The 25,370-nt window shown below is 44.1% G+C and overlaps 1 protein-coding gene across 6 annotated transcripts in view; it reads right to left on the reverse strand.

Annotated features, from left to right (window-relative positions):
• Positions 1-157: 157 nt before the first annotated feature.
• The window catches only part of GRIN2B (glutamate ionotropic receptor NMDA type subunit 2B), a 224,926-nt gene continuing 199,713 nt past the window's right edge, over positions 158-25,370 (reverse strand). For 5 of the 6 annotated variants that reach the window (XM_038153478.1, XM_038153480.1, XM_038153477.1 and 2 more), the window contains exons 13-14: positions 23,665-23,903; positions 19,941-21,848 (exon numbers count right to left, since the gene is read on the reverse strand). In XM_038153478.1, coding sequence (XP_038009406.1) covers positions 19,941-21,848; positions 23,665-23,903 — 2,147 coding nt within the window. Of the gene's footprint in view, positions 21,849-23,664; positions 23,904-25,370 lie in introns of all 6 variants that reach the window. The other variant, XM_038153482.1, reaches the window with a different exon arrangement.

Consider the following 25,370-nt stretch of genomic DNA (forward strand, 5'->3'; position numbering starts at 1 on the left):
GGACACCAGGGCAAGAGGCCCTCTCAACTAACATTGTCATCCTAATTTCAACTCATCACCATTTCAAGCTTTCAAAACATTCCTCATGCAGCAAAATTCCCAGGCATCCTCCAAGTTAAGAACAAACTGAACAAAGACAACAAAGAAAATATTCTTATTATGGGTTCCAATTTTTTTAACCCTGATATTCTGTGGTACATTTCTTTATTTTTGAATATAAAGTGACAGAAATAATTTGTTGTTAGAAAAGAGAAAGTATCTTTGACTATTTACAGGTTTTGTACATCACAAAGGTTTTCATGTTTTTGTTGATTTTTCTTCTTTTTTTTTTTTCTTTTTTTTTTCTCCACATCCTTTAAACAATGCTGAACTGGAAATCTCAACAGTTCACAAAAAAACTCTTCCCCAAAAAACAAACCCCAATGAGAAACAAGAGAAATCGAAGGGGGAAAAAATTAACTCATTTCATAATTGTCCAGGAAATCCATTTGCTTAAATACATATATTTTTATATTTATAGATATTATTTTTTTCAAGTTCAAACACCCAAAATTCAAGAGAGAAAGGGGAAAAAAAACCAAAACAAGTGTCTTCCCCACCCCCCTCCAGAATCCGTTGATCCCTGCTTGTCCAAAATCAGAAAGAGTTATTTACAGAAAGAAGAACCAGAGGAGGGTGAGGGTGTAGGAAAGAGGAGAATGAGGTTGTGACAGGCGGAGAAAAGATTGTAGGATTAGGGCCTCGGAGAGGTGAGGCAAGCCTGAGTTCAACTGCGCTTTCCCTTGGGAAGACGCTACACTGGGGAAGTGTCCCCAGTGTCCCCTTGCCCCCATGTTCAGCGCAAGGGTGCTGCCTTTCTAGATCCTGTCTCAGCCCCACACCAGGAGCTCGGTGTTCGTCGTTGCCCTTCTCCCCACACCCTCCCTTGGTCTTCCCACGCCAGCTAGCCAGCCCTGGACGTCTCCAGCCAAAGGTACACAAGGAGAAGAGGGAGTGACTTGGGGGTGTCTGCTGCACCCAGCTGAGCCCCTTCACACAGATCCATGACTGACAGCAATGGTTGCTGCCCCTTTCCCTCCCACCAGCTGCTTTTGCTGCTCACCCATTTCACTCTCAGTCTGAAGTCACTGAGTGCTCAATTAAACTGTGTGTTCACAGGAGCCTAACTCCACAGGCCCACAGGTTCCATTATATGGGACTCATCCTGCTGCCAGCTAACCTTGGCACTCTCTTCTGTTTCATGACTGCAGGGCATTGGCAAGTAATAGGCACTATGGAAAGACTTCACAGAAAATCCACCTCGAATCCCAATTCTTCCTTCCCTCTTTACGATATTCTGACTTCAACTGCAACCTGCTGGAAAAGGTCTGCCAGATAAGTCAAATTTTACACCACAGAAAATGAAGTTTATGTTGCAGATGTGAGCCTGCAATTTCCACATGATTTGTGTGTATTATAATGTATTAATCAGGAAACACTATGTAAATGTGTGTAAATGCAGACCACGATCTTAAATCAGTTTTGCATAATGCAAGTAAACAAATTAATCTCCCAATGTGCTTGTAAATGTTAATAAAAACTTGACATTAACCGTTAAGATAATGTCACTAGATGATAATGTTACTGGATGAGAAAGCAGTGCTGTGTGTCACATGTGTCCTTTAAATGCAAATGAGTAAAATCTACATGTCCAAGAAACATGTTCTTGAGAACTCAAATTGCTGTTTGCTGCAAGTCATGTAAGCTCTACTTTATCCGTCAGCAGATTCTTTTTAAAACACTGCCTCCTCCCTGGAGAGAGTAAACCATCCAAAATGTAAGGAACCCTTGAATATTTGAAGAGTGGTAGTGACTGTGTAAGTAGGAGTATGCATAATTTAAAGGGGTTCTGGCAAGATAGACCTACAATTTTGGAGCAATTAATTAGGCTGCAAATTGAACTAAGCTGACCTGTAACCCTAGGAAATCTGGCTTTATCATCCTAGACGTTTGAAAACAAAAGGAAGCTGGGTCAGCCTCTGTCCAGTTGCAAGTTTGTTTGCACTTCAAACCATCCTTCAAGGTTTGAAAGCAATGCCCCAGAAGCAGTTGGCCAAAAAGTTCAGCCACTATTTAAACAGAGCAGGATGTCTTGGATGAAATTCATGAAGAGTTGCCAAGATGAATGAGCACTTTGCATGATACAAAGAGGTTCTTGATGAAGCTTCTCCAATGTGACAGTCTGAGGTGTTACTGCACACTGGTGGAACTAAAAGAAGGGAAATTATTTTCTATACAATATTTTGACAGTCTCCCTGTAAATGCTGAAAGTTTGTAGCAGCCTGACAAAAGCAGCAAAGGGATGCTCAAGACTACTTGTGAGGAGTACAGTAAGACCTTGATATGCAAGTTTCCAAAGAAGGGAAATGAGTTGTATTTTGAATCCTAGTAGAGATTCAGCTGAGAGAATTAGGTCAAGCTGGCAGGAGAGGCTGAGCCCCGTGCACTGCACACATCCTCAGAGAACATTTACAGCTCAGCACCTCTCTGGATTAGATCCTTACATGCATTTTCCCATGCTACCTGTAACAGTAGAGCTAATTGAAAATGCACAGAGCAATCAGAATTTATGGTTCAGGTTCTCTTTGTCCAAGGCTGGGATAAGTTACAGCATCCTCAAGGCTTTGCCCAACTGAAGAAGTGAAATGAAGCTGGAAAACAAGAGCACTGCCAGAATAGCAAGATTTCTCACCAAACTCACCTGAAGCAGATGTTGATTACCCTGGGCATGCTGTCATCCCTTCATGAATTCCAGAAGTGTAAGAAGAAAACATCCTTCCAGGTATTAAAGTGGTGACTCTGGGGTCTTGTGGCTTGCTCCTGAGTGGATCACAGATGCACCTCCTCACTCTTCCCCTGCCTGTGTAGGAAAACCTAATCACTTTGGAGCATGGGGGGGAATCTCTGTGGGGTGGTATGTGCACAATGCTGCAAAGACATGAGTGTAACTCTCTCAAATCTTGAAAAGAAACAAACAAACAAACAAAAAAAAATCCCAACAGGCTGAGACCCTGACTGGCCCTGGCCTTTCAGGTTGAGGTCTATCAACATCCCAAACCAAGTCTCCTAGCACAAACTTCCTGCACTACTTCTGACTACATCCCAGGAAGTTACTACAATGCTTTCTCCAAACAGCAATCATGAACATAATATTTTTCCAAATGAAAATGCCAGATGTCCTTTTCCTCTGTTCCTAGTCTTTATACCTCTTCATACAAGTCATACCAAGTCACCTGGCTTATCACATCTGGATGCCTCAATTATTTCCCTTATAAAATGTATGTCTCATTTAACCTCAAGAAAATTAGATGCAAATACATGCAAGATTTCAGGATATTTGCATAATATATGTAAACTATGGCATCTGTCAATTTACTTGTTAATGTAAATGCTAATATTAACGTATTTTAGTTTGGCATCAAAATTGCAAACCCTTTGAAGTAAGGACTGTGGCAGAGTGAAGCATCAAATGGACAAATCTTGTCTGAAAAAAGGACCTAAATGGTTTTGATCAATTTTATGTCAGGGTTTCACCCTGCTGGCACAGCATTTCACTTTACTTGCTGCTTTCCAAATGGACTGACATGGTCCAACTCCACAGCAATAGTGTTGTTAGGAGAGGTGGAGTAATTTTGATCAACACAAAATTACCCCTGAAGCCACCAGTCACTGCTTACATTCAATGTGCATCCCCAAGCATACCTTTCTGATGAAATCCTGCCCCACATGCTACCTACTTCCCCCTTAGTGACAGGAGCTACTGAGGAGGGGACTTTTGCATCTTCTCAAGGGATCTTCATATCCTCAGCTCAACCCAGGGCATCCTCCAGGATTAGTTGGTAGTTGAGATTAATATCACAATATTTTAGGCTCAGGAGAACTCAATTTACCTCAGTATTAAATACTCCAGCCCCTTCATAAAGAGATTTTTAAAAAGAATAAACATTTCTAGCTTCTGTAACGGAAATTTCTAAAGGCATCTGACCATCTAAGCACTATTGGCTTTCAATAAGAGGGGTTTTGATTTAACAAATTTCTTATGTGTTTTTAAAAATCCTTCCCTATGTGATGAAAATATGGCAAAAGCATTAACTGTTTATTTCTTCCCAACACGCAGTGCTGATGGCTCACATCTGGGGTTGTCTGGGGTGCTCTAGGGGGACTTGGAACAGAGCCAAGCAACTGGTAAGTGATTGAGACTTTGAACTCAGGGCTCATTCCTTGAGACCAAGGTGGCAAAGAAATTGACCCTGACCTCTGTGGCAGGAAGTAGTCTATTCCCTCAAAAAAACCCAAGTAGAAACATGCCCAGAGGCTGTATTTGAGCACCAGTCAAAGATCTGCCTTATTCTACCACTGCAAAACAGTGCTCTCCGTGGAGTGACAACAGTCAGAATTTCCAAGTGAGGGAGGAACCTTCCCTTTCTCCTTTCCAGGAAATTTTCCCTTGGGAGCTGGGGAAATAGAGAAGGAAGAAACCAATTCCCTCTTTGCTTCAATGTGAGTCTACACACAGCCTTGAAGGCGTGGCGAGCACACGGTGTAAGTCACTCAGCATTCCAGTGCATGTCCGCTGCTGAAGGACAAGCGCTTACCCAAAGCTTCACCTTGCAGCTGGCAGGCCTCGGTCTCTTGCCTCCTTGGCAAGAGAACTAATCAAAGGGCCACAGAGACAGGTCCAAAGCATCATGCTGCTCCAGTTTTAATCTAATGCCTCAGATAAGAAAGCAGCCACAAAGCCCTCACATCCAGCATGTAAAATGGGGAAGGTCAGCAGGGACAGCAAATTTGGTCACCGCTGCAGCACAGAGAGAGCCCTGAAGTGGCTTGAGGAGGAAGAACATCTGAACAGTTAGTTCCTAAGCAATGTGAAGCTGCAAAACTAGAAGAAGTGGCTGGTTCATTCACAACTAGCTCTTCTTCATTCCAAATAAGATGCTTTTACCTGTATCTTAGCAAGGTTCAGCCTCCAGAGCTGAAGAAGGAGTATCTCTGTTTAGGAAAGGACCAGAACCTGGGGAAGTGCCTTCATTACATGGAAAAGTCCTTACATGTGAAAGGCCTAAGAGAAGCCTAATCATTTGCTTCAATAAGTAAAGAATATCTGATAATCTTCCCCAGGTATGGGAAACACCCCTTTTCTGTAACTACGATCCTAATCCCTTGTTCAAATGTCAAAAAATCACATTGGATAGCTGTTTTTTGCTGACATAATCTTGGTTTCCTAGTGGTCACAAAAATAATCTATGAGGGCAAACAAACCCAGCAGCACTTGTTAACAGAGACATTTCAAGAGTATCCAAGGCTTGTGTGCTCCAGACCTCCAGACTCCTGCCTTTGCTGCACATATGTACTGGAAGGAGTTCTGTCCTCCCTCTGGCACGGTTGAATGTCTACCTGAAAAACCTGATATCTAAGCAGTTTGGTGCAGAGGCAAGGTGAGCAGAATGAAAGCTGTTCCACTTTGTCATTAGGCCACGTGGGTCTATGGGAAGATGGGCCTCCTGCTTCATTCCAGAGAAGGGAAGGTGAGCGAGCACACAGGCTGGAGTAGAATGGCCCTTGGCCGAATTTCCAGCAAAGCACATTGCCACAGCCCTGGTTCCAGAGTCTGAGACATTACGCTTGCAAATCTGAATCTTCAGAGCATTCCCCAAACATCTGCTTTAACTCTGTTCCACTGTATGGGTCCACCAGTAACAAATGCAGAGCTAGTGCAAAATGGTCACGGGTGGAAGTTACCATATTCTTTGTAAGGAAGCAGGTGGAATCTACAAGGTACTGGAGCAAAGTAAGATAAACAATACCTCTAAGTTGTGTGTAATGACTTCTCTGCCCTCATAAATCACTGAAGGATACAAAGGAGTCTCCTATAAAGGAGCGAGGGCCCTTTTTCTTAACATGCAAGGGCAGGAGGTCACAAGGGCAAAAAAGATGGGACTAGCAGACAGAACAAGTGGGAAGAGTGGTAAGTAGCCAGATAGTCACTGAAGGAACAGCCTAGATTTGTAACTAATAATGAGAAAAGCTTCATAAAGCAGACAAAGTCTCTTCTTCCCTGTGGGAGTCAAAAAGCAATCACAGATAGTGCATGGCATAGGGATTGGCAACAGGGAGAAACAGGCTAACTAGTACCCACAGAGGCCAAGAAGATGCTTCAGGATTTGGTCTTTTTTATGCTAACAAGACTCTTCTCCTCTTTTTTCCACCAAGAGGTAATGTTCCCATGGATCCTCTTTCACGCCTGGTTCAGAACTCAAGAGCCTACCAGTCTAGCCGGTCTACACCATCATTGCCTTCAGGTCCTCCTTATCTACTTCACCCAAGTCTATATTGACTTGAGCACAAGACAAGATTTTTATCCAGGATTCTTTTTCCTAGAGCACTGCTAGAGGTGTGGCCTAGGTTGATACTGAGACTTTACTGTTTTCCAGACTTCTCAGTCAGTGCTGAACACTATTTAATAGCTTATTTTAAGCTATATGGTACACTATTTGCTTCTTACCTTCCAGTCTAGAGTGTAGAAAACACCCAGACAAAAAGGACAGGAGCAACAGAGAACGTCCCCTGCTAGATGACCAGGCAATGTTTTAATGATTGTGTAGGAGACGAGAACATGAGGGAGCAAAGCTGAAATTCATTTGCAGGAGATGTGATTCACTCAGGCACGTGGAATACCTTCAAGGCAACCTTCGGAGCAACCTGCCAACTTTCCTTGACCATTCCAGAAACCAGCATCTCCTGTCTTCCAGGCAAGAAGGATTTACAGCATGTGCTGAGGAACCACCTTGATCCATAGCAGGGTGGGGTGAGTGCTATCACTTGCTCAAAGGCAATGTAGTGCTCCAGCACCTAGAATCAGAGCCCTCAGTGGAGATAAAGAGCACTGATCCCTAACCACCTTCAGGCGAGCAGAGGATCACAGCCATCATTTCTAAAAGGGTCTGGAATGCTGAGATGACATACTGTTTTGTCTGGAAGTTGTAGAGGCAGTCTGCTTCCTTTAGTAAACCAGGGAGGAGGAGTAAACTTTTTTAAAAGGAGTGAAAAATGGCACCAATATATCCTGCAAAAGGACACTACCTTATTCTTTTACTCAGAAGGAAATGTGAAGAGCCCCTGGTTTAACTTCTATAATTCACATTAGAAAAAAAAATTTTTTTCAGTCCTTCGTTAATGTCTTACCTCCTTTGTACTTGCCTACCACTATTGCTACCTCACCTACTCAACAATCTTAAATCAAGAAGAAAAAATCATGATGAATGCAACACTCAAAAGCAATTCATGGCCATTTTCAATTTACCTTTTGGTTTTTTTAGTCCTTGGGATTCATTCTGTTCTTATTTTCAAGGTTTTCTTCCCAGCAATCATAGATAAAAAAGATCTTTTCATATAGAATGAGTTGTGTTTTTTCTTTCTTTTTTTTACATAATCACAAGATTCCAGCTACCAAGATTGAATACCAAGACTGAAGAAAAACATTATGTATTGTGAATCTCACAGTAAAAGCCATGACTGCAGTATCCCTATCTCATACACCACTGCTTCTCTCTTCCTTCTTTTCCCTCAGTAACTAAACAAAAACACCCTTTGCACAGCTTTTATTCTTGATCATTTTATTTTGGTGGTTTTCATGCTACATAAAAATTAGTTTTTATATCAAAAAATTATTCACAATATTTCCAAAATAGTTCAAGTTTTTTTTTTCCTTTTTGTGTTTTTTTAATATTTTTAATGTATTTTTATTTCTTTTTTTTTTTACTGCAGCTAGGGTTACAAAACATCCCATTTCCTCTTGCCACCACCAATTCACTGTCAGTTCCCTTTTACATTTGCATATGTAAAAAAAAAAGAAAAATAACAAAACTTTTTCTGTCATTTACTTGAGAAATAAAAAGTCATTTGGCACTCATGTCTCTGTGGCTCTAATTTTCACCAGTGAAGTGGCTGGAGGTGGGCGTGTGTGCGTGTGTGTGCATGTGCACACACATATGCATGCATTAAGGGTATGAAGAGGAGGCAAAATTTAGGCAAAGATGGTCTCAGAAGCAGATAGGATATATCTGCTGTGTTCAACAGCCTGATGGGTGGCCAGGTTCACCGCAAGGTACCAACAGCTCAAGAGAAGAGGAGGTAGCAGTGTTGGGCAGTAGAAGACTTAGACTAGAGGTGAGTATTTCTTCTTCTTTTGGTTGATAGATTGAGCTTATCAAAGGTGCTCTCCAAAGTAAATGTACACTAGTTAGAAAGCAAATACAGCTGAAGTTGACCTGTGACAGGTCTAGAGACGCTACCTGCCCCAACCCTAGTAGACACAACAGTCCTCCACTGCTGCCCTCAGCCACTTCCATGTACCAAAGGATGAAGGTGCTGGGTTTTCCCTTAGGTGTCATGATATTGAGAGCTGGCCAGCTGCCCATGCACCACCTATAATTCCTGCTTCATGATCTGTGAGACTCTGCTCAGCCTTGAATGTTGTTGTCCAAGTTCAGAGTCATTCCTACCCACTTGCAAATAGGTCAGGAGAGGCAAGGCTGAAGAGCTCTGGCCCATTCAGGGTCATTCATTTGTCCCTGTTGTAGACCTACATGCCTGTCTCCTGCTCCAGTGTGGGAAGGACTGTGCAGGGATCAGTCAGTGAACCATCTTCCCCTGCCTGCCCTCCAGCCTGATCCACAACCCACACATACTAGAGGATGATCAGCTGTGGATGAGCATTCCCTTTGGGTCGGACCCCTGTGCTACAGGGGTCTTGTCACAAGAATGGCCATGGAAACTGCCAATTCCAGCCTCACCAGGACAATCTTGCATGGCTTCAGAAGGGCAGGACCCAAGGCTCAGACAGGCTCCCTGCTTTGCAGCAGCCTTTGGTGCAATGGCCAAAGCTCACTGGAGAAACATTTTAATATTTTTAAGGGAAAAAAAGAGACATTTTAAAAGGAAGGAAAGAGAGGGAGTACCAAAAAAAAAAAAAAAAAAACCCAAAAAAACCCCCACAACTACAACAAAAATCTCCAAAGCCCACTTGTGCAACAATTAAATATTTTGTCTTCTGTGACTCCATAGGGAAGTCAGTGAAAAGCTACTTCCCGAAAGGCTGCTGCCTCCACTATATACCAGGCCTCACCTCCAATTACAGATGGTGCTTTGGTCACTGGCAAAGAGACGTTTCAAGATAGCCCTGCCATTCAGGAAAAACATGTACAAAGGAAAGACCCCAAACACAGCTGAACCATACAAACAATAACCGCACAGAACTGAGGTCTCGGAAAGTTGTATTGCTGAAAACACCTCCCTGCACCCACTAAAAGGACTGTGTAAACAAACAAACAAACAAACATACAAAATAAATCAACAGCTAAACAATAAACCTTCCCCCCCCCCATGTTAGAAATTTTGAAAATGCAAAGCTAAAAAGAGCAGGTCTGTGTTTCTAACCTCATGTGAGAGACAGCCTGCTCCAAAGATAGGAAAAGCAACCAGATAGGCAGAGGCCTCCAAAGCTAGCAGCTTTCTGTGCTAACCTCCACACTGACTGCTGTCCAGTGGGAAGGTCATTTCCTACAGCACCTCTTGAAGGCTCCAGCTTGCTAGGAGTTTTTAGGTGTATAGCATGTTGATAATAGCAATAATATCTAAAATACGCACACGCACATGTACAAGCATTCACACACATATATCTTCTCTTCCATAAAAGACAAACCTGGCAGAACACAGGATACAATTTGATGGAGAGGAAAGAGCAGCTAGGCATGGAAGAAAGCAGAGGAAGTGGATGGAAGTGGTCTGACAGAATGAGTCATTGGAGACCACAGATTATTCTCTTACATTTCATATATATGAAGAAAAATAAACCATCACAGAGGCCCAGTGACACCAGCACTAAAGGGCTGGTTAAGCAGACTTAAGATAGGCTAAATGATGAGTGCCCTAGCCTCTAATGTTGCTCCTTCCTTGTCTGACTAATCACGGCATCTCTTCATTGGGTCCTGATTGTCTTTTCTGGCTGCTGACAGAGGACAGCCATGTCATGTTCAGCAGTTTGGCCAGTTGAAGCGCTGTGCCAGTTGCTATAGGGCCCTCCCAGAAGGTCATCCTCTCTGGTGCTAGCAGTTTTGTGATGTCTCCTGGGAATGAATGGGATGGAGAATGACTGCAGAAAGTTTACTTCCTTCTAGTAGAAGGAAGTAAAAAACTTTTCACTGTTCCCTCTGGAGAAATGGAAACCCTCTAGAGTGCAGGATTTGCAAGCTCCCTACTGAGCTCCAAGCAGCAAAAGTGATGTTCTTCCAAGTAATGGGATGGGAGACCAATTCACCTCAGCTCAGCTTTTTTGTGTATCTATCTGACACAAGAGCAAGAAAGGACAGGGTTAGTGTTTTCTTGCAACTGGAATTTCAGTGCTTGCATCGCCCTCGGAGGCAGCAAAATGAATAGCAAGGGAGTCTCTTTTTACAGTCATAGATCAGATTGACCAGATCTCTCTCAAAAGACCTTACCAGTCAGTGTGTGATTGTCTTCCTGCACCACCTACCAGCTAAGGCCAAAGTAGGTAATGAGTGCGGCACAATGGTTTGGAAATGTGGCACAGTGGATGAAGCACAGAAGTGAATGAACACATGGAATGGGTTTCTGATGCTGTAGTCAAACCCTCTACAGGGGTCTGCATCCCAGCCTCATCACTGATTCAGAGCTGGTCCCCTGGAATCCAGAAAAAGCAGCCATGCCAGGATGTACCAGGAAGGAACAAAAGGGTTGCCAATTTACCTGCAGGTACCTACCATCACCTGGTTTTAGCAGCATACGGCTCCCATCACTTTTGTCTCAGCTCAAACACATGCGTACAAGCACCTAAGCACACGCACAGTGGCACCACACATACAAATGTGTGCAGGCTGCATAAATACACATACCAACATGAACCCACCCCTGCCCCTCACGACAGACACGTGCAAGAAATACAGACAAATAGCAACAGGCATGCAACATACACATGGTGATCCCAAGCAGAGGGAACCCCTCTAAGCTATGTTCAAGCATGGTAGGCTCCTGGGAGATGAATCCTGGCAAAATACACTGCAGGAAGAGGCCCACGCAAGGAAGAGAATCCAAAAAAGCCATTCCAGGCATCTGAACCCCTAAGTAGCTCTTTCAAAAGCTCCTTGAATTTCACAGGAGTTTAGCTGCCTGTGAAGATGGATCTGGCTCCAAGGCCTGGAAGGAAAGCAGAGGGGAAAAGTACAAAACTTGAATCTTATCCTCTTGACTGATTTTTGTTCAGGGACAGGTATCACTTTTTTCCAGTTAACATGGGACTTACCAGCCAAGTGCCCAAGGACCTAGAGAGAAATCTCATGTAATGGATGCATTCTCTCTGGACACTCTGCAAGTGTTGCCTTTATGCTGTACTTTTGGGACATTGAATAAGCGAAGGAAACACAGCAAAGGGCCTCATGATGTTCAGAAAGGTAACTCACTATTTTGCCATAAACATGCCTAAGGGATGTTCTCCCAAGGAGATACCTACCTGCATCATTGCAGTAGCACTAAATGAGCCAGCATTTCCAACTCCACTTACGTTTAGCATTCTGCCAGGAGTCACTCAAATGAGCAAACATACACCTCCTCCCAGACTTACAGGTATTTGTAGCCATGGATTCACCGGTCCACATGGACCCTGCTGGGACAGTTATGCCAACATCATAGCAAGGGTACATCAGAAGCCTGACTACCCTCACACCTGGGAGCAGAGATCCATTCCCAGGTGGCTGTGGTGGTTTTTCTCACCCAGAAATCAGAAACACAGGCCTGCAATGGAATGGCAGGTTGAGCAAGAGTTAGCTGCAGCTGGGAGAAGACTGCTGCTCTAAATAACCTCTGGCCATGTTGATCCTTTGCATTGCTCCCTGCACTGCCCATGTACTTCCATACAACTACAGTACACACAGAGAGCCTGACTGGCTCTTTCTCAGACTGTGGCCAGCAGACCCTGGGGTCTTCAGGGATAAGCAGCCAGTGCCAGGGACATTGAGGATGGTGGGTTGGTGGACATTCATTAAGGAACAATGCAAATTGTCAAAAAGGGAAGGAAGGAGATGTCTTGGCATTTGCCTAGAGCCTCTACCAATCTCGCATTGGCTCTCTCCATGCTTATTCACCATCCTATCACTCTCCTTACTGCTATGACATCAGACCACCAACCCTAGCAGCTAATGCCAAGTACCAGTTTATACTGACTTGTCAGACAGAAAGGGACCAAATACTGCTGGGCATTCACTCCCAGGTCTGCAACACAGCAGAGCTTCACATAGGTCTTTAGAAGCTTCTAGGCAATAAAGGAAGTGCCCTGTGCTTTTAAAAGATAGCATACTTCTCTCCAGCAGCCTTGCTTTATTCACATAGAGCAAAAGCAAAGAAACTGTACTGATCCTGATATGGGTCAACCTGGAGTGGATAAAAACTGTATCTCTCCCTGCTATAAATTTATCAGTCAGCCATCAAGGACAGAAATTAGGTTCTTTCTCTGGGCTTTCTCAGAAAATACAATTTCACTGCTACCTTGCATGGGCAAATTTGCCATACTGATGATTTCTTGAGTGTGCAAGAGCAGAGCACTACCTCAGTGAACATGACAGAGAAGTCAAAAATAGCTACAAAATATAATCTTTTAAAAATCTGGTCATTTCCAGGAGAGAAGAAGTGGATACCTGCCCTTCACTCATCTTCTACACAGCATTGCACAGGCTGATGAAGACAACAGAGCAACAAGAGAGTAATAAGAGGAGAGTGGGAAAACAGCCAACATAAGTAATTCTGAGGGAAGAGGCATTAAGATGAAATTGAAGAATTGCTGTAAGATGGGAAAGTAGATAAGAGGCCAGGGAGATGAAGCAGTAAGCTGCTGGAGAGATCAAAAGACCTGAAAATGAGGTTCTGCTAAGAGGAAGGACAAAGAGCAGAGGGAATTAAGTGGTCAAAAATGGCACAAAGGGTCTGAGACCATGCTCCCTCCCCTTTCACTGGTACTGGAAAGACCACAAAAAGAGGGAGAAGGAAGGGTTGGCCAGGAGAGGAAGGCCCATAGGGAGGTCCCTGTAATCCACAGTAACAAATGTACCCTGCTGACATCCCAGGGAGAAGACAATGGGGACCAGGGAAGAGGAAGTAATCAAAGAGCAAAGCACATAGAGAAGGAAACAGCCTTGTGCCTCACACAAACAGTCCCTAGCAATCAACACGGCTTTTATTACAGGAAATTATTAACACCCTCTGCTACCCACCACCCCTTACCAATCCCAAACCTCCCCTCTCTGGGGACCCTTTCTTGGCACACACATATAACATCCAGATAAACTTTCCGAACCAGCAAAAGCAACCACTGAAACAACTTCAAACACCACAGACCAATAAAACCACAATTTAGAAGTTAACTTTCCCAACCCTCCCCATGCCATTATTTAATAAGGAAATACTGTACAGATATAAAACCCACCCTTTTCCCAACCTGAATATAATTGCTTGAGCTAGTTTCTGTACATATATACACATGTATTTACACAGTAATGCTGCAGTCAAGAAAGCAGATGATGTAAAAGTCACAAAGTGAATACATAAATTAAATAACTACCAGCAGAACATTAGGAAAGGTCACGCTGTTCCTACTTGGCAAAAATGTGTTGTGGGACAGAGTCATTAAGTGTACTGCAATGTACTCTGTGTCGTGTGTGTGTGTGTCTGTGTGTCTGTGTGTGTGTACATACGCAAACCTCACAGCTTCCTGCTGTCTCAGGTTTGTTCACGTATGTCTCACTTCCCCAGTATATCTTGTATGTGTGTGTGTGCCCAGAGGAACCCCTGTTCCACAGCATGGAATTATTTTCTGACCTGTTGGAGTGTATACAGTGCTTGCTGTGAACCTTTAATGTCAGGAAGCCAGCAGGTTAAGAGATCTGAACTACTAACACATCACGGAGATCCTTCTTTACCTCAGCACTCAGGGGACTGTCCCCTTGACATTGGCAGACATGAGTCCTGCTCTCTGCAATATGGTTTCACTGCCTTTTTCTGTACACAAGCAAGTTTGTGCTGTGTCAGTTTTGTTGTCAGCAATGGCAGAAGGGTGCCAGAATTCACTCAAATGGCATGGCTAGGAGAGGAATTTGGGGAATCTCAAGAAATGAAGAAAAAAACTGCAAGCCAATTGCAAAGTGGTTTTCATTGTTGCCATTCTAGTGGCAGACACCCAGGTTTGTCTGCAGTCAGCCCCAGGGAGGTCCAGAGGGCCCATGATGAAGATGAAGCAATAGTGTTCATATTGCCAGTGAGACACTCGGCACCCCAGTTTGCCTTTGATGGGGGAGGAGAGAGGAAGCCACAGGGAAGTGTAGGTAAATGCAGCGAGGGTCTATGGCTTGGAAATCTATTTGGCTGCAAATTGAAAATAAGCCCTTGTGGGGACAACAATCAGGTCCCACTAGTTACTATCTCAATGTAACTACCTGCAGCATCCAGCAGCATGGTAGGTGTGTTCCAGGTGGACACGCCAGGTGTGTTCAGCAGCAGGGAAGCACTTATGGGAAAGAGTGGGTGCAGATGGGGATCATGGCTTGGAGTCTGTCCCCATTTGTTGCCAGCAATTTGGTTCCTTTCTCGCACACAACTCCCAGGGATTCCTGTGGTGACCAGGCATATGGCACAGAAAGGAAGCATAACTGGACCCTACCCTTTGCCAGCTTGGATAGAGAAGAAAGGGTGAAGTGTAATTCCATAGAGCAAGGGCACAGAGGGTCAGCACAAAGTCCTTTCATCAACACTCCTGATGTTTATCTGCTTCCATTTTCTCTTTCTTTTTTGCAACCAAAAATATGTGGGGAAGTGCAACCTCCCACCCTTCTCCAAGAGAAGGGCTCATCAAAGGTTGCTTGACTGGAGTGGAGGATGTGTGAAAGGCCTAAGTCTGATCATTGGCTGTGTTCCCAGGCTTGCTTCCATCTGTTGATAAGCAATGAAGGTGGGAGGATATGCCATATTTGATAGAAAGCTCTAAAGCAAAGACTTGCCTATGAAGATCCCTGAGGTATCTCTGATCACTCCAACCTGTCACCACCATCATATTCATTCTTTATCTCCCCCTCTCTCTTTTGCTGGCAATTTTGCTGCGAGCAACAGCCTGATCTAAATGTACAAAGGAGCACTATTCAAGATGGATGCTAGTGTCTTCTTGGAGTGAGGAGCTCAACATCAGCAGACATTGCTGAAGAAGAGGCCCATCCTGGCAACTTTTAACCCCTCCATCAAATCCTTTGCAACGTCACAAAGCAAGCTTCCTCCCCCAGTATGCTGGAAATTGAAGTACCAGTTCCCTACAAGCAAAGTTCATACTTTGATATTGCTGAGCATTTTGAACCCACTGGGGTTCTCACCTGGAGAGTTCTGACAATGCATGCTGGATTTCAGAGAGAATGGGATTTTTTTGTTGTTGCTGTTGTTGAGGTGGGGACCGTGTGCTTCATTGTCTCAACTGACAACAAGTTCTGACTGCAGCTTTTCTTGCCTGCTTAGGATGTGACATTGCAAGCTCTGATACTGCCCTCGCTGGGAGGCATGATGGGAGACAGAGAACTAGTACACCAGCCTGTGTTGTGTTGCATTACAGTAAAAAGCCAGTGTGAATACTCCAACAAGGTTTATGATGTGGAGATCCATGGCTGCAAGTTCTACCTGCCAGTTGCTTTCTACTGTGTATGGCACATTTCTGATATTTTTTGCATATTTCCTCCATCTCCTTCATAGACATCCTCCCCCTGCTGAGTACATACACTCCAGTACCACTTCAGAAGAACATGGCTCATGAAAATACCTCTCAGAGAGCCATGCCTCTGGCTAGAAGTGAGGAGGTAAATGTCAGAAACATTGCCAAAGGTGCCTAATCTTTCTTGGGAGGCTGTCTGCAAATAATCAGTAGAGGTCACCAACTGTAGAGGACACAATGGTTTTTGCTCAGTATTCTTGTGTGCAGAAAACTTCAGAGAGAGGAAATATTCCCAGCCACTGCCCCAGGAGATACTGGTGTTTCTACAGCAGAGAGAGAGAAATGGTAAGGCAGGGGATGTGGAGTTTTGTCAGGCTCTGGTATGAAATCCCATTCTTTTCTGGACAGGTAATAAACAGCACATGGGTGATTTTCTAGTATAGACAACACCTGCTGCTAATATTACCTCTTTGATTCACTTGAATACTTACAATGAAAATACACCAAATCTAAAATTCTAAATATATAATCAGAGTTTAATAACATCATTGATTTATTTTCTTGATTATGAATTATACCCTCCCCCCTCCCACCCCTTCCCCTTCATCTCTGTCCCAAAAACTTATTGACCTGTCAGAACTAAAATAAACAAAGCAACCAGAAAAGATCACTTATAGGAGAAAGGATTAACCTGATGGACACTTGGCCTAATATATTATGGGAGGAGGCAAAATACCAGACTCCTGTGGTTAGACCAGTGGTGCAGTCCAGAATTTCCAGTTCTTCTTTTCTGGTTGCCCTAGAGCATTCATTTGAGTGGTTTGTGGCACAGTTAATATTTGCAGAGCACTCGGAGTGTTAACAGTGCTACAACAGTAAGAATACTAGATAATGATTTTGGCAAACTATCATTTGCCGATCAGTGGAACAAGGGACAGACCAGTTCGGAGAAAATACGAACCAACTTTCAACCCGGAACACAAAAATCAGAACCTTTAAGAAGAGATTTGAAAAAAGTTCCATTAACTTCTTTTTGGTTTGTTTTCAGCTTAATTTCCCTGCAGAGCCACCCTCCAGGTTTCCTCGTTCCAGGTGGGGAGGGACAGAAAAGTACCGAGATAACCACCAAAGAGATTAGCTGCCCTCGTCAGCTGTCAAGCTTCCCAACCCCAAGCCCTTAGGAAATACCAGAAATTATCACGAGCTTTCCCAGGTCCAAGATTTCTAAACCAAAGTAGCATTGGAGAAGTCTTTTAATGTCAAAATGATGGTCCAACCTGAGTGGCCAACTTGATGATTCACCCCACCACTATCAAGACAGGGTAGTGCCTTGAGGCCCAAATTCCACAGAGAGATGCTGGTACAGAGAGTTTATATGCAAAAAGGAATTGGGGGTGCTCCCATCAAAACATGAAACCCTGCTGGCAAGGCTTGAAGTGACGTTCCGGCGTCTTCCATTCATGAAGATAAAGGTGACAGGGCAATACAAGGGGCCTCAGGGGAACACAACACACACGGGTTTCTCTCTCTCTCTCTCTCTCTTTTTTTTTTTTTCCTCATTCATACGGCCTCGACCTGCGTAAACCGCTTCCAAAAATGCAGCCTGAAAAGTCATAGAAAACAAACAGAACGGAAACAAACTTCCCCTCCCTCCCACCCCACGACCTGAATATTCACGAGAAGAGAAACACCAATTTATACAAAAACGCAATAAAAAAGAAATATTTACAAAAGAAAGGAACGCCTTCTTGGTGGCTGCTATCAGAGGTGTCTGACAAGCTGCCTTGTGTTCTGGATTGCAGATCGCTCTGTTAATTTGTTTGGTTTCTTTTTTTTTCTCTTTTCTTTTCCTTTTTGTCCTTGTAATGAGAGAAGAGGGAAAGAGTAAGAAGTTCCCTTACCCAAAGACTAGGGGGTGGCATGACAAAGACTCTTCCCCTCTTCCCTCCTTAATTTCCTCTGTGAAATATAAGAAAATATTCCCCTCATCAACCCTGCCCATCCTCTCCTCACACACTTTGACTTTACAGGTAAATCCCACCCTCCCCCCTGCCTCAGCTTAAAAAATAAAGTAAATAGGTAAATAAATAAAAGGCCTTCTGTTGGCTTAAAAAGATAAGATAAAATCAACCATGGCATGTGAGGAATGTGAGAGAGGTGGCTTTCAGCTCAAGAAATGTGGCTCATAATGACAGGGTTGCCATCTCCCTTCAGAGTCAATCCTCAGCAGTGTCCCCATGCTCTCAGCACAGGCCTCTCTCAACCCCTCACCTGATGAGCCATGGTGATTGAGACACTGGGACAGACCCAGGATAAGCCATAGAGACTTTGCCATATCTCTCAGGATGGGAGAGGTCGGTCCACACCCCCACCTCAGGAGATAGATGACATATGAAAGGTGTGTTCAGCTTCTCACTCCTACCATTGCTCCTTCTCCTTTAGTTTAGCTTGCATCTAAAATGATACAATGAAAAGAAAAAACACTCTTACTGATACTAAGTGCACCAGGAAAGCTGTCACTACAACTGCAGGGATGGGAAACCCTAGGCTATTCCAGCTTTACACCTGTGCTAGTATCTCTCTCTTTCACACAGAGGCACACACACACGTACATATCTCAGCTTTGAACATCTTCAGTCTTCAGCACAAGTTTCTGTGCTCTCTGGCATTTATTCAAGCACATCCCTTCCCAGGAAGACAAGCTGTGTACTTCCTCTGTACATTCAATAGTAAATATACACATGTATTTCCCACGGGTGCATACACCCTCCTCCCATTTTCACATGTGCAAGGAGGCATTGAAACAGTCCACCGGCACTACCACCACCACACACAACCTTCTATGGCATTTCTTTTTTCCTTTCCACCATTGGCAGAGGGCACTCTATTTCTTTTGTTCCAAACTGCTGGCCAAGTGTAGAGAGAGCAGAAGGATTAAGCTCCTTCTTTCTCTCCCATCCTTGCTGAAAGGACATGCCAAAATGGGGTTGGTGTCCCCTGAAGTGACAGTGAAAAACTCCCCACCTTTCCCTACTCTTAAGCTCTGTTCCACTGTGTTTGTTCTCCAGACACCTCATAGGATACTGGGTTTATTTTGCTTTCTTCACACACATTTCAAGTATAAAGTTATCGTATATACTCGCAAACAGGCAAACCCATCCTATATACTGCTCCCACCCTTGAAGAATGTCGGAACTAGTGAGCAGCTCACAGCTAACCAACCAACCCTGTTCCTCTTTCCCCAAATCCTTCTTATTTCTGTGCAAACCAGCATCTTTTGTCTAAGTTTGGGAAACCAACCCTGGAGTCAGGAAGACTCAAACTCATACTCCACTTCTTTTCTCTCTCTCCCACTGGTCTGCCATAGATTCAATGGCTGTAATAGCCATAGTGAAACCACTAGCCTGACCTGCAGACAAATCTTCCCTCCCTCCCTCCACACCCCCCAGCAGACAATTCAAAATTTTAGCCTAAAATTTCTCAGCATATACGCAAATATATATATATATATATATATTTTTCAGCCCTAAACCCCCATAGTCTTCACAAAATAATGTAACAAGAACCTCAATATAGCTAACATGTAAGTGCATCATCAACTTAGTGTTGTTATTCTTCCTTCACTTTCTCCACATCAAACACTACTCTTTTCTAGGCAGTTTTAGGAACAGTTGCCTGAGCAAGCATATTTTCCTGCATGTCCATTACACTGCTGCTGCTGCCTCCTCCTGTCACACACAACAGAGACGTGTGCGCACGTGCCTTTCCCTGCTGAGAGCGGGCAGAAGTGAACACTAAAGTCACTGCTGCTTCTCCTCAGCCCATCCCTTCCCTGCCTTTTTCTCTGCTTCCTGAAACCATGAGCAAGGATATCCAACTCCGACATCACTGTAAAGTGCAATGGCCAGGAATGGAGGAGAATGGGAAGAGCGAGAACATGGAAAAAGAGATAAAACAGGAGGCTTGGGAAAGGAGGAGGAGGAGGGGAAACCAAAGAGGTGGCACTTGTCACCAGTGCTGCACTACTCACAACTCCAGTATCCCACAAACTAAGGACGACTCAGGAGAGTAGCTGATGGGATTGATCCCACCCCACCCTCCCATGCTCCACATACATCCCCAGTCCCTCCCCACGCTCTTCCCCTCTCACTCAAACGTCAGACTCAATACTGGAGAGTTTCTCATAAACATGCCCATTGCTGGAGCCATTGAAAGCCCTGGGGTTTTTGTTGTTAGGCACACAGGGGTTGGACTGGTTCCCTATACAGATGTCCTTCTGGAAACGGGCTGGCACAGCCCCATGAAGGGCTGAGACCACCGGCTTGTTGGTGGTGACAATGGCTCGGAAGTCTGGCCTGGCTTTGGGCCCTCCTGCCACCACAGGCTGCCTGAAGAAATAAGATTTGCTGCCGTGGAGCAAGCATTGGTCATCCCCAAAAGTGGGGATGAAAGGGTTTTGGGTGACCCGGTCGGGGTAGAGTGACTTGCTGAGCATGTAGCCCCCACTGCTGCCGGGGTTGTTGTGGTGGTGGTAGCTGGTGGCGGGCACTGAGGACTTGTTGTTGGCAAAGGTGGTCTCACTGGCTGGCATCTCAAACATGTGGGCGTAGGGGCTCCCCTCCAAAAAGCGGCCCTTGTCCTTGAGGCTGACGCTGCGGGGGGCCAGGGCCGAGTCATCCTTCTGCAGGTCCACAAAGGTGTCGTAGGAGTGCTGCCGGCGGAGTTTGTTGCGGTTCTTCTTCTGCACCTTAGAGGCAGAATTGGAAGGGCTCTGAGGATATTTGGAGGAGGAGGTGGCACTGGTGGCCACGGGCACAGGGGCAGGTGGCTGGTCCAGCTCTTGGAGCGAGTTGTCCTCACTGATGTCATACAGGTTGCCTGCTTTCTTGCAAGCCTCACAGCGGATGCAGGCCTGGCGGGTGGAGTTCTGCCCCACCGTTGATGGCGTGTAGTTGTGCAGTTTAGAAGGGCAACTGCGGCAGAAATTAGCCCCGGTCCGGTCTTCCCAGTCTAGATTGGTCAGGTTCTTCTCCCATGGCGCTGGGACCCCACTCACAACGCTATGCTTGTGCTCATTGCCTCCAGTAAACTCGCCTGAGCCGTGCTTGTGATGGGCCCTGTTAGTGCAGGATCCACCCCCTCCTCCTCCCGTGTCACGCTTAAACTCATCTCCCCGTTCTTTGTAGATATCCGTCAGGTCCACGTGTTCCCAGTGCGGTGAGTTCTCCTTCGTCCGAAACTGGTCAAGGTAGAAGTCCCGTAGCCCTTCCTTGTCCCTGAAGTAGCGCTTGTGGTCAGGTGAGCGGGGTGGGCGCCGGCGGTAGGCCAGCTCTATCTCATCAAATTCCCTCCGGGACTTGGCGGAGGCTGGGCGCTTCTTCAGGCTGTCCTTGTACTGCTGCTTCCGCCTCTTGGCTGCATTGCCCTCAATGTTGCCATAGGTGACCGTGTGAGTGGAAATGTCAGAGACGTCTGAGCGGATCAGGTCGTCATGGGTCCCACTGCCCCCATAACGGTCACTCTTGAAGGAGAACTTGCCATAAAGGTCACCCAGCTGGCTGTGCTTGGCAGGGGGTAACCCCAGGTCCAAGGGCTTCTTCCCGATGGAGCGCGACTGGGCGTTGAAGGGTGGGTTGTCACAGTCATAGAGCCCGTCAATGGAGCTGGTGCTGCCAATGCTATGGGGGCGGTGGTGGTGGTGGTAGTGGTCCTGATACACATTGCTGTCCTTCAGCTGGAGATTGCCAAAGGTCCTTTCCACCTCACTAATATAGTCACTAAAGAGGTTCTCCTCACAGGGGGGGTTGTTGTAGGATTTGCAGTCTGAGTGGGTGAAGCTGCGGCGGTGCTCAGAGATATCATAGACAGATGACTCGCGACGGATAAAGTCCAGGGCACTCTGTGGTGAGCCATTGACCCCTGACAGGTTGGCCATGTTCTTGGCTGTCCGAAGCAGGCGGAGGATGTTTGAATGGGTGTTGTTCATAGTTGCTGTGGGGGAGTTCATTGCTGACTGGCGTTCTTCAATGGCCACGCCATGGATGCAGCTGTAGATACCCTGAAATGAGAAAAAGAAAGAAGGTGAGCGGTCCTGCAAAGAAAACACAGAGAGGGACCTAAACTGGGAAGCACCGTGTGCATCAAGAGTTTGTTCCTGTAGGATAGTAGGGCCTACCAGCCTTCCATCATGAAGCACAATCAAATCAAATGAAATCAGATCTGCTCTACCAACCCTTGCTGTTCTCACCCTCCTTCTTGACCCTCACATTTTTCTTTTCCCTTCATTCCTCTTCCTCTGCTTTGTTTCAAGTTGTATCTCCAGGATGCAGGAATGCCTGCTTGCATCAGTAAGAGTTAGTCAAATCTAGCAGGTATAACACAGAATTGCAAATGGGGACAATAATATCCTTGGGAATAAAAGAATCAAAACAAATGATTCTGTGTGGATGAGAGGATGAAAGTCTGTTTTGGCCCCTGAAAATCATCTGGGCATCAGTGAATCAATGAGACAGGAGCTATCTTAAAAGGGAACAGCTTCATTTGTCATAAACTTAGCTACCTTTATCACCAGTACAGATTAGAAAAGGAAACAGAAAGAGCAGAACTCTAGAATAGGTATTTAGGTATTTTGCATGTGGTTGACTGAGCTAGGATAGAATTCTTAATTCCATTCTGTTAAATTTAACAGTAATAATAGGCTCTAAATTGACACCCCTGAAAGCAGAAATCCTCTATTCAGCCTCAAATCAGACAACAGAAAGGCCCAATTTCTCCACATTCTCCACAAGCTCATTTCATCCATGACTGTTTGCAAGGGCTATCCCTAGGAACAGAACGAAAGGGGCTCCTTTATTCTCTGACCTTCCAAATGGTGCCTGATGATTAATGTCAACTTTGAAATGGACACCATCACATCATGTTATCATGGTTTCTCAGCAGCTAGCAGATGATTAACACTTTTCAGACCTTTCACCAACCTGGCCCAGGTCTAACAGATAACCACAGAATGAAATAATCTATTCTTAGCTTAGGGTCACCAAACACAATGCCCCATCTCATCTCCAGACTAAACCACATTAGAAACTAACAATATAGAAGAGAGGCTGTGCCCTTGCATTCAAAAGGCTTTGTCATTTCTCTTCAATATGTTATGCAGCAATTATATACTCCTTGTACAATCAAAGTAACTTCTGCTACATCAGATGCTGAGCTAAAAAATGCCAAGGTTTGACCTCACTTCAAAATGGATCAGGAGAATGGACCAGTGACTTGAAAGAAGGAAAATAAAGCTCCAAATGGGATACTGCTAGTAACAGTAATAGTAGAAGATGACTCAGAAATGGCTAGAATCTGTTTTAAATGCAAATGTTGTACCCTAAGGCAGATTTGCATGAAGCAATTGCTAAGTTTATGTGGTCATCCTCTGTAAAAAGATTTCTGCATAGTTCAGGCCATGGCTTTTGGTTAAGGACTTCTGACTGTCAATGAAGGCACACTTCTAGTTAACAAAAGGTCAGCTGCAAAGCTGTAATTTAGAGGACAATGTAAAACTCCTGACTTTCTAATCATACTATCCATCATTACTTGATTACAACTCACAACTCACTTTGGAGGAGCAAACAGTCACAGTTAACTTGTCTTTTCCTGTGTTTTTATCTCCATGTGAAATTTCCATTTCCTTTACCATAATCCAGCAGAGACCAGAGATGTCACAGAAAAAAACTAACATGTTTTTGCAACATTAACAGAGCAAATATGAGACTGTGCAGACTGCCACCTCTCTATTAGACAGCCTTGGTAGATATTCCCATCTCCAGTACCCACGACTGTCTAAATAAAGCTTCTGTTCATCCCTGACAGTTAATGGCACTCACCCTGCTGATGGAGAAGACCACACCGGGCTTGCCAGAGCAGACACCCATGAAGCAGTGGCGGAATTGCCAGTAGAAGAGATGCTCACAGATGAATGTGATGAGACTGAGGGCCATGGCTGCTCCCAACATGTAGAAGACACCTGCCATGTTATCTATATCCAGCTGGCTGCTCATAACCTCATTCTTCTCATTGTGACAAATGCCAGTGAGCCAGAGAGCTTCCAGCTCCTCCATCTCCCCTAGAATGACAGACAGGAGGAAAGAAACTGGTTAGATAATCCTGCAATGGCTGAAGAGCTCAAACTGGGCAGACTGAAAGCAAGATCTAATGTAATTTCCAGTCTCCATGTTCTTTTTCCGCATCTATAACATCCATAAAATATCCTGACTGCCCTTCTGATGGGCGCAAGTGCCATTTGTCACAGGAAAGTCAACAGGATTTTTCCAAAGCCTGATATTAGCCATAACAAGCTGTACCACAGGACACAGCTATGATACTGCTGGATGTTTACACTGAGATCCTGAAACAGTTGTCCACCACGTGACTGAAGACCTGGCCTCACAAACTTCCATTTTCATTAAATCAATGAAGGGAAAAATTAGTGACTGATAGTGGTAGACAAAAATTAATCACTTTTAGATGAAAACATTGTATGTTTCCAACTCGGAATCAAAATATTGATTGTTTTCAATCAATTTTTGTTTCCATCATATCCATAGCTCATTAAAACCAGGTGCAATGTTCCAAAAAACATTTGAGTATTTTTACTTGTTTTTCTTCCCTTCAATTTTGTCCAAATTCAATACTTAGAAGGGCTTTGACCAATCAAAAATTTTACTAATTTGTATCAGCTATGAGCAAATGTTCTGTACTCTAATTTCATACACCACTTACTACCATTATGGTGCTTTCATGAGGGGTGAGAGAGAGGTAAACACTCACACACACGCACATACTGAGACATTCAGAACAAACTAATTTTGCAGGATGACAAATTGTTTCATGCTGTTAGAAAAGTTTGTTTTTCACATTTTCAATCTCTGGTCCAGTGGCGGGGGGAAAAAATCCATACATTTAAGTAGTCATAACAGAGTCTTTGAAGTTTTGTGGAGAACTTATATCCTTCTCTGAAATAATACATCCTAGGCTTTTTAAGAAACAGAACAATCTATCTGCCAGGTGGCCAATTTTCTGAAGTATGTCCAAGTTTAGTTATTTCCATATTTATAGTACCATATGTTATTTTCAGATTTCAGGGGAGAAAAAGAATACTTATAAATAAAATAACCTGTGAATTTTATTTAAACATAAAAAAAGGACAGAAGAAAATATAATGTGAAATTGAAAGACAGGAAAATACTTGCTAAAAAGGAATTTATTTTCCCCTGAACAGTTTTTATTAATACTAGCATTTTCTCTGTAAATTAAGAGGTGAATTATGTAACTATAAGGTTCTAATTCATTCCAAAATATGCTTCTGAGTCTCAAGTTTTTCTTGGTGTTTTTTGTTGTTGTTGTTGTTGTTTGGGGTTTTTTGTTGTTTTGGTTTGGTTTTTTGTTTGTTTGTTTTTGTTTTGGGGTTTTTTGGTTTGTGGTTTTTTTTTTTAGGTTTTGGAAAACATGATCTAGCTCTTTCACCCAGAAATATTTATCCTTTAATTCAGTAAACTCTGCATGAATTGATCCTGTCTAGAATATAAAGTAT

This window comes from Motacilla alba, chromosome 1A, assembly GCF_015832195.1.
Source record: "Motacilla alba alba isolate MOTALB_02 chromosome 1A, Motacilla_alba_V1.0_pri, whole genome shotgun sequence".
In the NCBI taxonomy this organism is placed as follows: Eukaryota; Metazoa; Chordata; class Aves; order Passeriformes; family Motacillidae; genus Motacilla; species Motacilla alba.